The sequence below is a fragment of the Ictidomys tridecemlineatus genome, chromosome 1 (genome assembly GCF_052094955.1).
Source record: "Ictidomys tridecemlineatus isolate mIctTri1 chromosome 1, mIctTri1.hap1, whole genome shotgun sequence".
In the NCBI taxonomy this organism is placed as follows: Eukaryota; Metazoa; Chordata; class Mammalia; order Rodentia; family Sciuridae; genus Ictidomys; species Ictidomys tridecemlineatus.
Window position 1 is genome coordinate 12537441 of NC_135477.1, and position 13078 is coordinate 12550518.

General features: G+C 45.1%; 1 protein-coding gene across 1 annotated transcript in view; it reads right to left on the reverse strand.

Moving 5' to 3' along the window:
- The window catches only part of Slc18a2 (solute carrier family 18 member A2), a 36593-nt gene that overhangs the window by 3982 nt on the left and 19533 nt on the right, over nucleotides 1-13078 (reverse strand). The window contains exons 11-15 of the mRNA XM_040273623.2: nucleotides 8277-8355; nucleotides 8050-8101; nucleotides 7403-7466; nucleotides 5604-5723; nucleotides 5332-5465 (exon numbers count right to left, since the gene is read on the reverse strand). Coding sequence (XP_040129557.2) covers nucleotides 5332-5465; nucleotides 5604-5723; nucleotides 7403-7466; nucleotides 8050-8101; nucleotides 8277-8355 — 449 coding nt within the window. The remainder of the gene's footprint in view (nucleotides 1-5331; nucleotides 5466-5603; nucleotides 5724-7402; nucleotides 7467-8049; nucleotides 8102-8276; nucleotides 8356-13078) is intronic.

Below are 13078 nucleotides of genomic sequence, written 5' to 3' on the forward strand. Positions count from 1 at the left end.
CTGTGTGACACATAAAGATAAGACTTCCTTGACCTCAGAGTCAAGCTGCCAGCTCACACTGTCAGCTTTGGACTTAACTGTTTCTGATTATACTGCTTGCCGAGTGAATTGATGCTTGTATTTTTAAAAAGAGTTCAATTTCTAAAAATAACTGAGGCAACAGACATCATACGCCAGGACCATTCTCCCTATGTTACACAAAGGTTTAATTTAACCCCCTAGTAGCTAACTGTCTCATCTGCCCAGATTAGTGATTCTCAAAGAAATGTGTCCAAGGATCACTTGGGGGTGGGAGGGGTGGCGCATGGATAATGGGTATGGAGCGGGTTAAAAATGAAATTCCAGATCCCTACTTTCATGTGATGGTGCTATTGATGGCTTTGAGAAACACTCCCCTAGTTATAAGGCATTTTCTAAGCTGGTTGACTAAGCAGTCATCCAGCCATCAAGAACTTCCAAGATACCTTCTAGAGTGTCAGCAACTAAATTACCTTCCTGCACAAATAAGGCCAGGTCCTCCAGGGTCACAGGTCAAGTGCTTGCTGTGGGTCAAGTGCCAGAGAAGGTTATATGGAAGAAAGGGAGTTGAGAAAATCCTTGAAAGATGAAAAGATTTGGACAGCAGGGGAGGAGGCCATGACCAAAGCATGCATTATTCAGCAACAGGGCAGCAGGAAGCCGCCTGGCCATCAAAGATCTGGGGAGGAAGCAATGTGAGAAGTCAGTCGGAAGTCAGAGCCAGGAATGCCAAGTGGGCCTTGAGCCACACTTGCCCAAAGGCAGCAAGACCTCCTTCGGAAAAATGGCCATCACTACCTTATGATTGCCTTCCACTCTCTGGCTCACTCACCATTACACCTGAATGTGTAATCTTAAGGATCCCCTGAACCTAGGACCTGGCACAAAATATGAACTTACTAAAAAATTACATTCCTGAGGGGAAAGAAGGGTAAGGTACTAGAGAACAAGATTAATAAAATTATGTGCATTTATGAATATGGCATAATGAATCCCACCATATGTACAACTAAAGTGCACAAAAAAAACCTCTATAAAACTGCATTGCTGGGCTGGGGATGTAGCTCAATGGTAGAGCACTTGCCTAGTATGCTGGAGGCCCTGAATTCCATCCCCAGCACTGCAAAAAACATTTTTTTAAGATGCACTGCAGGGGGAAAGTTCTATCAGGCTGATTATTTGGCATTATACAGAAGTAAATGACCAGTATTTATCAATACAGCCAATGGTAATTGGCTACACAGTCCAGTAAAGAAGTTTCTTCCATGAAATACTGTTTCATAGCTTCTAAAACCTAGCTCACTGGCTTTTGAACCTGTCTTGAAAGAGTAATTATGCAATTGTACTTTTTTTTTCCAAAAAAGTAACATATGATTAAATAAGGCAGATGGCATGTAATATTGCAAAAGCACCATGAAAAGCAAGCACAAGCTGGGAGTGGTGGCACATTCCTGTCGTCTCAGCAACCCAGGAGGCTGAGGCAGGAGGACCACAAGTTCAAGGCCAGCTTGGGAACTTAACTGTCAGAAAGAAACAAAAAAGAAGGAGGGGCTGGAGATGTAGCTCTGTGGTGGATCACCTGAGGTTTGATAGAAAGGGAGAGAAGGAGAAGGGAGGGAAGAAGGAAGAGGGAAGGAAAGAAAAGCAAGGCACAAATAGTGTAAGTGGGTCTAAGTCAAGTTCATGATGAGTAGCAGGTCTGTGGAGCAAGCAGGCAATTTGTGTGTGTGTGGTGGGGGAGGTCATTGGGGCTAAAACCCACGGTCTCATGCATGCTCGGCAAGTACTCTATCACTGAGCTACACCCCAGCCCACACGGGCCCACAATTTAAACCAGCACTCCAGCACTCTGTATGTTGCTTTGGGGAGAAAAGTGTGTCAACTCACAAATGAAGATAGAGCAAAGCCCAAGTGGTAAGAGCCAAGGGTAGCCCCTGCAACACCTAAGCTCATGTCAGATACAGAGCAAAACCCAGATCTTAAGGTAGTAAAACCATGTCAGACCAAATGAAATGAGATTCTGGGCTAAGAAAACAACAGTTAAAGCATTAGAAGGAAAAAGTCCTAGTCTTGGGGACTTTGAAAGGTACCAGATCTAGTAAAAAAATGTTTTCCTTTTTTCTCTCTTTTTAACGTACCTAGAAAAAAAAAAAAAGTGGTTTTGTACCCACTGTGTAAGTTCCTTGCAAAGGAACAGGTTTCCACAAATGGATTGTAATGTGTGGAGTATATCTGGTCTTTAGCCTCTGGCCACCCTTCCCTGCCCAGCCCATGGCATCCAGGAGACAGCGTTGTTGTTGGAGGACCTAGGGCACCACTATCAGAGCCATCCAGTAAAAGCAATTGGCAGTTCTCCCACTACAGATTCTTCTGCCCTGGCAACAATTAGGAACTTCAAGAGCAAAACTAAGAACCCTGCCCTGCCTTTAAAAATTATTATTATTCAACCTGGAAGAGAAAAATCCATACCAAAATTCAGCTGGGTATTTTGAGAGTTAAGGGCTGCCCTGAATTGCCTTGTCCCTGGGACAGTTTTCCTAATGGCAATATGGAAATTCCTTATATTTACAGAGGGACTCGAGTATCCATGAGGGTTTTGTTTTGTTTTGTTGTCCTCTGCCTATATTGTTAACGCTGATTATAAGAAACAGAAATCCAATAAACCAAATAGAAGGAAGACTCAGTGCTTACAAGCTAATTCATGATTCTGTGAGTTGTGATCTATGAAAGTAGCATCAGGTCTTTCAATATAAAAGAGGTCAAAAAAAAAAAAAAGAGGTCAAGTCTGAACACCCTGTTATCAGGACACTGTCTCATGAGAGAACTCTGCTAAGGGTGCAAGCCGCCTCTGGCTCTCGCATCCCGCTGCCTTTGGTTACTGCTGATCCTGAATGCCAGCACTTGTCTCTGCTGAGTTTTCTCAAGTGCACGGTAATTGATTCTTTCTCCTTCGTGGCACACAGTGTCCCACCCGCACATCCCCTTGTCATTAGGTGCTATATCAGCTTCCACCCACTTTCTTCCTGCTCTGCTTGCACAATGAGCAGGCAGCAGCTGCTAGCCAACACCCTCAAATGTCACCACCATGCCAGTCAAATGGTGTCCTTCATTATGGGCATCAATTATAGGCAGTGAGATGCACATTTTTCTCAAGATTTTAATGGTTTATCTAGCTAGGCACTTATTGAGGATTGTGACATTTTACAGTGAGAGTGGAGTGGCTTTCTGGAAACCTGTAATTCTTATTGCTTTCTCTTTCAGGATAGTCTCTTCCACTTCCTCCATCATTTTTTAATGAACTAAAGCTCTGGTTTATATGGAGAAAGAAAAGGGGTCCTGAGGCGTGCCTTCTGCCCTCATTTTGCAGGACACAACGACAACTGGCTGAGGAAGCACATCCCCCACTTGTCCTCTGACCTCATTCATTTCCTTCACTCCCTCAGATAAGCCATCATACTGTGGACCACAGACAGATAACACCACAGCTGCGGCCCACCACCCTGGTGAGAGGCATCTACCCAGCAGTTCTGGGATCTGTATAGCAAAAGGAAGGAAGCTGTCATGATGCAGAGGGGGGCAGGGAGGATATTCGGGTGCCACTGGGTGGACAGAGTAAGTGGAGAGGTACACAAAGCAAGAAGGATAAGAGGGTGATACTGGAGATGACAGGAACACATTCACTGAGCCACACAGCCAAGCATTCTGCTGGGACACTTTCGTTTACTCTTCACACAACCGTGTGAGGCAGAAGCTCTCATTTCCCCACTCGACACAGAATCACACAGGCCTATCGGCGGGGGCAGTTCAGCTGCTGCCAGGCCCAGGCTAGCCTCTGACATCTAAAGAGTTTCAAATAGTCTCCTGAGTGACACAAGTATTTGCAGGTAATTTATATATATATATATATATATATATATAAATTGTGCTAAGAATGTTCTGGCCTGTTTTGCACACGATACTGCACTCTGGTCAGCCAGATGAAGATGGAGCAGGAATATACACAACCAGGCTGGAAAGCTGCAAGGCCCATACGAGAGGGGAACTGGAGACACATGCTCATAGGAGGAAAGAAAGGAGAAGGGACTCGAGGGCCATGGCACCTTCCCTCTCCTTTTTTGAGAGTCCAGTGGGTCGTGAGCAACTTAGTTATCTAGTTAAATACTTGACATATTTTTAAGACTTGATGAACAAAGTAATGAATTTTTAAAATGCCCCAAACATCGAGTTCACATAACCTAACTTTAGGATCTGTCTTTAAGTCCACTTTTGGAGAAAACCATCACCAGAGGGCAGTTTACAAAATGCCAAAGCACTAAGACCAATTCAGTTCAACTCTCGGAAAGAACTTCCGACATACTTCTAAGAAAACATTATAAACTAGCCTCATAAAAACAGCAACAAAAAAATCGGTCTGGGGTTGTGGCTCAGTGGTAGAGTGCTCGCCTAGCACATGTGAGCCACAGGGTTCCATCCTCAGTACCACATAAAAATAAAAAATAAAGGTATGGTTTCCACCTACAACTAAATATTTTTAAAAAATCACCTTCTCATGCTCAATTCATTTACTCTTTTCCAAGACCCTCTCCTTAGCTACATGAATATCAGCATTTGATATTGAAAAAAAATCAGCAACATCACTACCAAGTATGAATAATTATCAGAAACACTGAGCTTCTCTCTGCTGGGTAAGGTAAACACCACCCAAAGGGCAAAATGACCTGTACACTTCAAAATTCAAATTTAGAACCAATAAGTTGGAATCTGTTTAAAAAAGACAATTTATTCTCTGTATCTTGCCTGTGACTACGATTCTGATGATTACGTATTAAACACTTCTACATGTTCACATGTGGGCCTCAGGGTGCATATACAATGGTTTTCAATAAGAAAAAAATACCTAAAATCATCTCTATTCCTATATATAGTAAGGAACAAGACACCAACTGTCACTGAATGCTGAAAGAGTTAGGAGAAAGCAAACAGTGCCACAAATGGCCCTGGGAAATTATGTCCAAGATTTGCAAGATCCACAGAAAATCAAATTGAATGCTGTCAGGCTTATACTTGGTTGAAAAGAGTACTGACGCTAATCTATGTACAAAATAATTTCATTCTTTAAGTTTAAAAACATACTACTTGAAAGAAATAACTATAAAGGTAGTAAAAATAAAACAAGTAACTACCTTTGGGGTGGAAACTAAACAGGAACTCTGTGTTTGGAGACTTCTGCCCAAAAGGATCAGAAATATATTTTCCAATTGAACCATGAGGAAATAACCCAGATGGCTTCATTGAATCCCCAATTTTTCTTACCATTTTTTCTTCCTTGGCAGGTGGACTTCGAAGGAAAAAGCAGAGAGGAGCAAAAAGAATATCAATGATCCCAATAATTGTCATGAGCCATGGAAAGCCAATTGCCTTTGCAATAGCACCACCAGCAGAAGGACCTTTCAGGAAACAGAGAATTAGATAAAGCTCTCCCCAAATGCCTTGTCCACAGAGAATGCAAAGACTTCAATATTTTTAGGAGGCATTATCCATCCTGCACAGAGGTAAAAGGCTTTTTTTGAGAGCCATGTTCTTACCTATAGCATATCCCATACAAAATGCCACGTCTGCAATGGCATACACACTCCCATAGACGGACACGTGCCGCAGGTCCACGAGGTAGGCCATGATAGGCATCATTGATGAATCCACCATCCCTGTGGACAGTCAGGGAGCACAGTGTATAGAAAACAGATGAAAAGCAAAAATGAGCTGAGTGACAGTGTCCTAAACTCACTACAGGGTCAGCTCTTCCCCTTTGTCATCGCCACCTGCAATGGTGGACCCTTGACAGCAAACCTTTCACTGAGGACAGTCAGTGGAAGGTAACTGAGGTTGAGGGTGGAATCCAGCACCACAGTCTGTGTCCTTTATTAAGCCTCCACTTGCCTGCCTCCTGCCTTAACCTCACCTTGTCTCCCTCTGCCAGAATGGCCCATCTTTGGGTGACAGCGTCTAGTCCTCTGGTGACCTACCGTGCCGTTCTTCAGATCCAGTGGACTTGCAGGTTACTAGCTATGTGGATCCCTAGGAGCCTACTTCCTGCTGGTGCTTCCCTGATTCGCCATTTTCCTCATTCTCTTGTCCCTTGCCACTTGGCACACCTACAGGTCTCACTTAGCCTCTTCCCCATCCACACCAGCCCTTACACTCAAACCATCAGAGTCACCATGGTGGAAAACGCTACAGAGAAATCAGAAGATACCAGTATACAAAGGAGCCTGAGAGATCATCTGGCTCTACTCGGGAAAGTAAAACCCAAAGAGGGAGTCTCGTGTAGTTGGCTAAAACCAACAACAAAGACCAGTATTTGAGTCTCTGATCTCTTAAACAGCCAGATACAGGGAGCATAAAGGGCACAAGTGTTCAGAGTGCTGGATTCAAATGCCTGGCTGAGTGAGCATGGTCAGACCTAACCTCTCTGAACACTGTTTCTCCATCTACAAAATGGAGGTGCTGATGACTGGCTGCGGAGAGCCAGTGTCCATGAACACACCAGGGGAGGACTCAAACATTAGAAATGTTAGTTCCCTCCCCTCCACAGGCAACAGCCCGCACAGAGAGAAATGTCTTTCATTCAGTATTTGCTGATCTCCTGATATGGGCAAGATGCTGGGGAGCAAGGGATGAACCAAACATAAGAGCTGGAAGCCAGGCAAAGAGTCGAATGGTGACTGGGACTGAGGCTGTGAACGTGCCATGGGACATGCAGAAACCAGGAGGACCTAACTCCTCAGGGGTCAGGAAGGGCTCCATTTATTCTTTCTGCTGTACCAATCAAAGATTAAATTCCTGCCTCAATGGAGTGACAGATTTGGCATTTGCCTTTATCATGATCAATTATTATTCAATTAATGAGAAACAAAAACATACTGTTCATCCAAAATATTAACAAGCTCTTTCCTGAAATTATTTTTCCTATGTTACAAAGACCCATTGCCTCTATCTGTGAAAATTTGGGCACAGCAGTCAGCACTCCCTTACTAAGCCCTATAAAAAACAGACTTTGTCCCCCAGCCTTGTCTGGTTTGTTTTCAGATAGGAGTCCTGGGAGATGTGCTATAGGTGAGGGGGGTCCCCTGTTTGCCCAAGCATAGCAGTGGCACAGCAGTCTGCTTCTAAGCATCAGGCATTTAGAAATACTGGTTTCCAGGACATAAATGAAAGTGTTTGTGGAGATGGTCTACAGGATATCACTGGGCTAAGCTGCCAGCAGCCTCTGCTCGAACCTCTAGAAATTTAGGCTGAGAACTACAGTCTACTTACTCTACCAGAGTAAATCTCTCCTAGAGGTTAAATAAGTGTTCAATTTAGGCATAAGCCGCATGCAACTTACCAATTGCAAAACCAACTCCAAAGTTGGGAGCTATGAGACCATAAATGTTTTTTGCAAAAGGAATCTGTAAGAGGAAATAAATGTCATGATAAAATAATGGAATACCCAACTCCAAGTAATCTTGAAAACTTATTAAAAACATGTTTTCTCTGGGCCTGATATGGCTACTCCCTATACAAGGAAAAGGAAGGATGGGACTTGTCGTCCCAATCATTAAAACAGTATTCTGACGACCATGAAAAATTAATCAGCTGCTATCTGTGAGAGATCAGCCTAGTCCACACTCAATGTCTGACAAGGACAAGGAGGTCTCATTTGGGATATTTATTGGCCACTGGTAGGAGATGTCCTATTCTAGGAAGACATCCTGCTATTGTTTCAGGCTAGTTGCTCTACAGTATTTAAGATATGGCAAGATTTAAATAATGGAGGGGGTAAAAGGCAAACTAGGTAATAAAATATCTAAATTTCTAACATAAATGCATTAGAGAGTATTTTCCAAAAAAATAAAATAAAATAAAATGGAAAACAACAAAACTAAACATCACCAAATTCGAATTGCTATAATGTTGCTTGGTGAGTCTTGCCCAAAACCAAAGTCTCAGTCTCAGACTGTTCCCACTTGTCAAATGCCATCTTTTACTCACACATAAAATGCTGATTCCAACAATTATCATTCCTAGAAGTGAACAAAGCCACCTGTCAAAAGAAAAAGCACATCAATAAATGAACATTTAATGTTTTTCCCCAGTACAAATATTCAATGGAAATCAAAACAATTGTAACATCTAAGGTAGAAACACTTAGAATTTTTTTAAAAGAATCACTTCATTATCAGTATAACAGAAAGAAGCCTGTTTTCATTTAATCTTACCTCCCCATTTTGTGTGCAAGTATCCCAAAAATATTGGTTCCAATGAGATAAGAAATACTCGCTGGCAAGAAAGCAACGCCTGTAAATTTATGAAAAGGACACCTTATCAGTACTGAGAGCAGTCACATGTTAGAAAAACTAATAATCACAGACACCCCAGTGTTGATTAGAGCAGATGAAATGAAGCCCCAGGGCCCGCGCCCGAGCAGCTCATATCCGGCAGCCCACGGCTCCAGTCTGGACCCCACACGGCTCATCTGTCCCACAGAGCTGCTGAGACACTCCAGAGATGAAAATCATTTCTCTATCCTTGGCTTCATCTGTCTGGAGCAGGCATGACACGTGCACTGATACGCACAGCTCCCAGCTGCTGCAGGAGGCCAGCAACAGGACCTGTGCGTACCAGGCGTCTACGCACGTGTCCTGCTCCTCTCTTCAATTTTGCATATCAGAAGTAAATTGCAATCGTTGAAAGTATTAGGGGAAATTGAGGTAAGTGAAAAGACAGGAGATAAAATTATCCAAACCCCATCACTCTTCTCCCTTTTAAGTGTATACGTACACATGTGGGCACAGGATGCTGTGCACTCCAACGGGGCTATGCTGTGCCTACTGCTCTACATCCTGCTTTTCTCAATTAGTTTCATGACCATTTTTACATGTCAAAAACAGAACTGAATCTACGTGGTCACCTTTTGCAGTGGAATCATATGTGAGTCACAATTTCATGTCTGTGGTCGAATTACTTGCATCTCCTGGGTTCTCATGAGCCAGGAGAGATTTCCTGCAGGTAGGACAGTGGCTGCCTTGAATATGCCCCTTCATTGAACAGGAAGATTAGTCAAGACAGACCAGGCTTGGCTGTCATGGACTGTGTCCACCTCAACTCACTGTCTATTATTAGGATGACAAGACAATCTCTTTAAGAGAGACTACTTATCAAACTCTAGCATTTTTTTGTCAGAAGACAGATAAATCATATTTGATTCCAAGCCTTATCCACAAATGGTAAAAGCTTCCCAGTTCTCAATCATAATGGCCTTAGGTCCCAGACTGTCTGTAAGTGCCTGCTGCATTCCAAATGCAGAGGCCCTGGAGCCTTCCTGGACAAGTATGATCTTGTCCCTTTAAGAATAGGCACTAATGAAAGCCATCAAACCCGGAGAAAGGTCAAGCCTCCAACACAGTAGGGACTTCAGAATGATGGGTTCCATGAGCAAAATCCAAAACCAAATCATTCCAGGCCTGGGGATTCTGGAAAATAATAATAAAGAGCAATCTCACTTCATGTTCCAGGGAATCATTTCCACCATACTTGGCAATATGCGGTGGCCAAATAGTTGCTCAGTGTAATCTGATTCAGCAAACATTTACTGACAGCCATGTGCCTAGCACAGCAATGGCCTGCAGCAGAGACAATGACAGTGTGGCTCTTGTCACCACAAAAAATGTCTTTGAAAGAAAAAGTCAGTTGATGTTTGAACAGAGACATTCCCTCATTAAGAATGGAACAAAAGCACAGGCACCGTGGTCCAGGAGCCCAGAGCCACAGCTGGCCAAGCTCCCCAAAGCAGACGGAATCTACACCTGACCTCCGAGGTAAGCGGCCAATTTCCCACACTCCACAGACTGTTAGTCTGTGCATAGAAATCCTGTCATCCTTGTGTCAGGATAAGTGGCTCTGGGGCCAGGGAGGAGTAAATGAAGAAAGCAATAAACTGTAAGAAAAACAACAGTGCAAGCCCCATGATAAAGAGCCACCGACGTACAGCCCCAGAGTCAGAGAAACAGACTGAACCCTGGAGTGGGGAGGAGGTCTGGTGACTCTCGGGGCCTAGACCCCATCAGAGGAGGCAGCTGCTACTCTCTCCAATCAGTCACTACCCTGGGAGACCACAGTTTCATTATTGGAAGATCTATTTTTTCTAGATAAGCTGGAATTCTGGATTCTTGCAGGAAAACTTATTTTAAATGTTGGAAATTCATCCTTTGAAAACAAACCCCAAGAAGTTAACACTATGCCAGTCACTCAAAAAAAAAAAAAGAAAAAGAAAGAAAGAAAGAAACCTGCTTAAGAGCTGAATTTGGGCCACAGACAGTCCATTGTAAGATCTGGTCAAATGAAGTAGTTCACAGGGAGCCCAGCGTGGCTCCAGGGCTCCTGGTCAGTACTCACTCCAGAAATAGGGCAAGGGATGCAGCACTGAAGCCAAAAACTTAAGGCAGGGGTACCTAGAGAAGCTCCAGGAGAAGCCACAGAGCAGCCACATCTTCCCAACCTGTTGAATGGGAAGAGCTCACACATAGGACCAAGGAGCCAAACGAGCAGGGCCGTACAGGCACAAACTCCATCTTATGAATCTCAAGCAAAAAGTACTAGATTAGCAGGCATGCAGCAAGGTTTTCACTTCAACTTGAACTTGCTACCTGAGGCCTGAAAAGGTCACTTCAACCTCTTAGAGCCCAAGAAACAGCCATAGCTCCCATTGCGCACACCTCACAGCATGGTTTTAAGGATCAAATGGCTAGGTGCATTTCATGGCCCTTGCATTTCAAACAGCCCTTCCAGTTTGATTTCAGTGCCCTGTCATTCCATGCAAACCCCAGAACCCCATTTTCCACCCCAGCCTGCTGGCCTTCTCCATGCTCAATAAGTTCCCAGTGAGCAGAAACCCCCCACCTGTCTTCGGTGGCTTAGTTCAACAGTGGCACACAGGAGGTATCCAGAGCATGGCCATGGAGAGGAAAGAGCCTGTTTGCACCTGTTCTGATGTTGCTCAGCATCCTTTTCTCACCAGGGCTCCACAACTTACAGAACCTCAGAGTCCTGGAACTCAAAGACACCTCAGTGTCTCAAGTGGCAGCCCATAAGGGGTAGAGAGCCCTCAGCCAGTGGTTGCCAGAGGTGGCCATCTACCTTTGCTCCAAGACCCAGGACCAGGGAACTTTTCCAGCCATTTCTAAGATAGCTCCAACAATTGGGCAGGCTTCTGACACCAAACCCTAAACGTTCCCTGGTCACACTCACTCTCTGGTCATGGTTTGTATCCAGAGCCAATGGAAGATGGCGTCAACCTTGTCCCAGAACAGCCACTAGCACAAGAAGAGTAAGACCTAGATGTCCAAATGAAACACACCAGGGCTTTGGATTGTTCTCCAATACAAGGCTCCCACCAGTTTCTCTGTGGACAAGTTCAAGTTCTTTCTCTACTTGGAAACATGATGCCTACAGCTGACCCCACCTCCATCTTCTTGCTGGCTACACAGATAAGCAATAAGCATATGTGAAAGAAAAGAAGAACCAAATGCATCCCATAGGCTTTGTTTCCCGAGCTCCTCGGTCGCTCTCCTCCTCCCTGTTTTGACCTCTCTGGAGCCCCTTCATCACCAGACCATGAGGGGCTTGTAGCACCAGGCCCCCCACCATGTCTTCACAGGAAAGGTCTTTCTATTGTAAGGCATCAAAGAAACTGCACCATGTTCCCTGCAGGCCTTTCCTGCCCGAGGAGACCTTTATCTGCAACCTGCTGGCCGATTCTTTTCAGAATTCAATGAGAAGTGTTGGCTGGGCCTGGTTGTACACATGGTGCCCATGGCCACTGGCATGAGCCCCTCCTCCTGCATGTCACTGCTATCCTGACAGGGATGCTGGTGGCTTCCTCACTCACCTCTGGTCACACCAGAAAGTTCAGCACAGGCAGCTCCTCCACCCACCCCGTGCTCTCTAGTCTGGCTCCACCTGCAGCCACTGCCAGCACACCAGGTAGGGCTCCGCCCCTTGAAGCTCAGGAGCTGGAGCTGGAGGCACAGTCCTAGCAGTGATGCAGGGAATGTGCCCTTGGGCTTCTTCCCAGCTCCAGATGACCTGCCCCTACGCACCCATCCCCCCAAGGCTCTGCTTGTAAATGAAATGAGACAATGGTCTCAGGTTGCCCTATCCTAGGGGAGGCCTCACATCAGGGAACCACAGGATGCTGGCCATCCTCTTGTCTTGGGACCCTGCGGGGCTGGCACAGGACATGACATAAGGTCATAGCTGGCTAGGAGCAGAGTGGCCCCACCCTGTCCTCCATCCCACACTGCATCACCACATCTTATTCAAGACAAATGGGCTGGAAGAACCAGAAGAAAGAGTTTGACTCCAGCCTTGCCTGGGCCTACACTCCCCCTTGGGGATTTATAGGCCTCACTCTGAATTCTGAGTTCCTAAGAACCAAGGTTCTGGGGGAGGTCATGTGACTGGAACTTCAGGTAAAAAGAAAACACCATGAAAGAATTCTCTCTCCACCAACCCAAACTCAGGACTTCCTGCCAAATGTCAGAGAGGAGTTTGGGTGGGGGTGAGGGGCAGGCCAAGGGAGTCTACTTCCCCTAAAAACATGGCCCAAGGAGAGTAATTGTGTGTTGTCCACATAGTTAGTAAGCTCTGACTTTTGTTCCTTCTCCAGAAATGACAAGGGACACACAGAGGTGGAAAGGCTCCTGTCCACACTGGGTTATAACAGATTGCAGAAGACTCCTGAGCTGAGAGAGACTGGGCAGGAGAGCTGTGCTGCTCCAGAGGACTGTCTGGCCTGCAGGCACTGGTCCTTCATAACATGTCTCCCACAGTATCCCCAGATTCTGGGGCCTGGGGGGATGCAGAAGCCATGGACCCCAAACTTCAGAAACCCACAAAAGGTGGCATGTTTCCCCCATGCTGGATCTGAGGAAAACAGAAGAGAAATTAGATTCTCTTGAAGAAAGATGAGTCTACCTCTGAGGCAGATGGGAGAGGAACCTCAGTGGTGGAAATGTGTGGT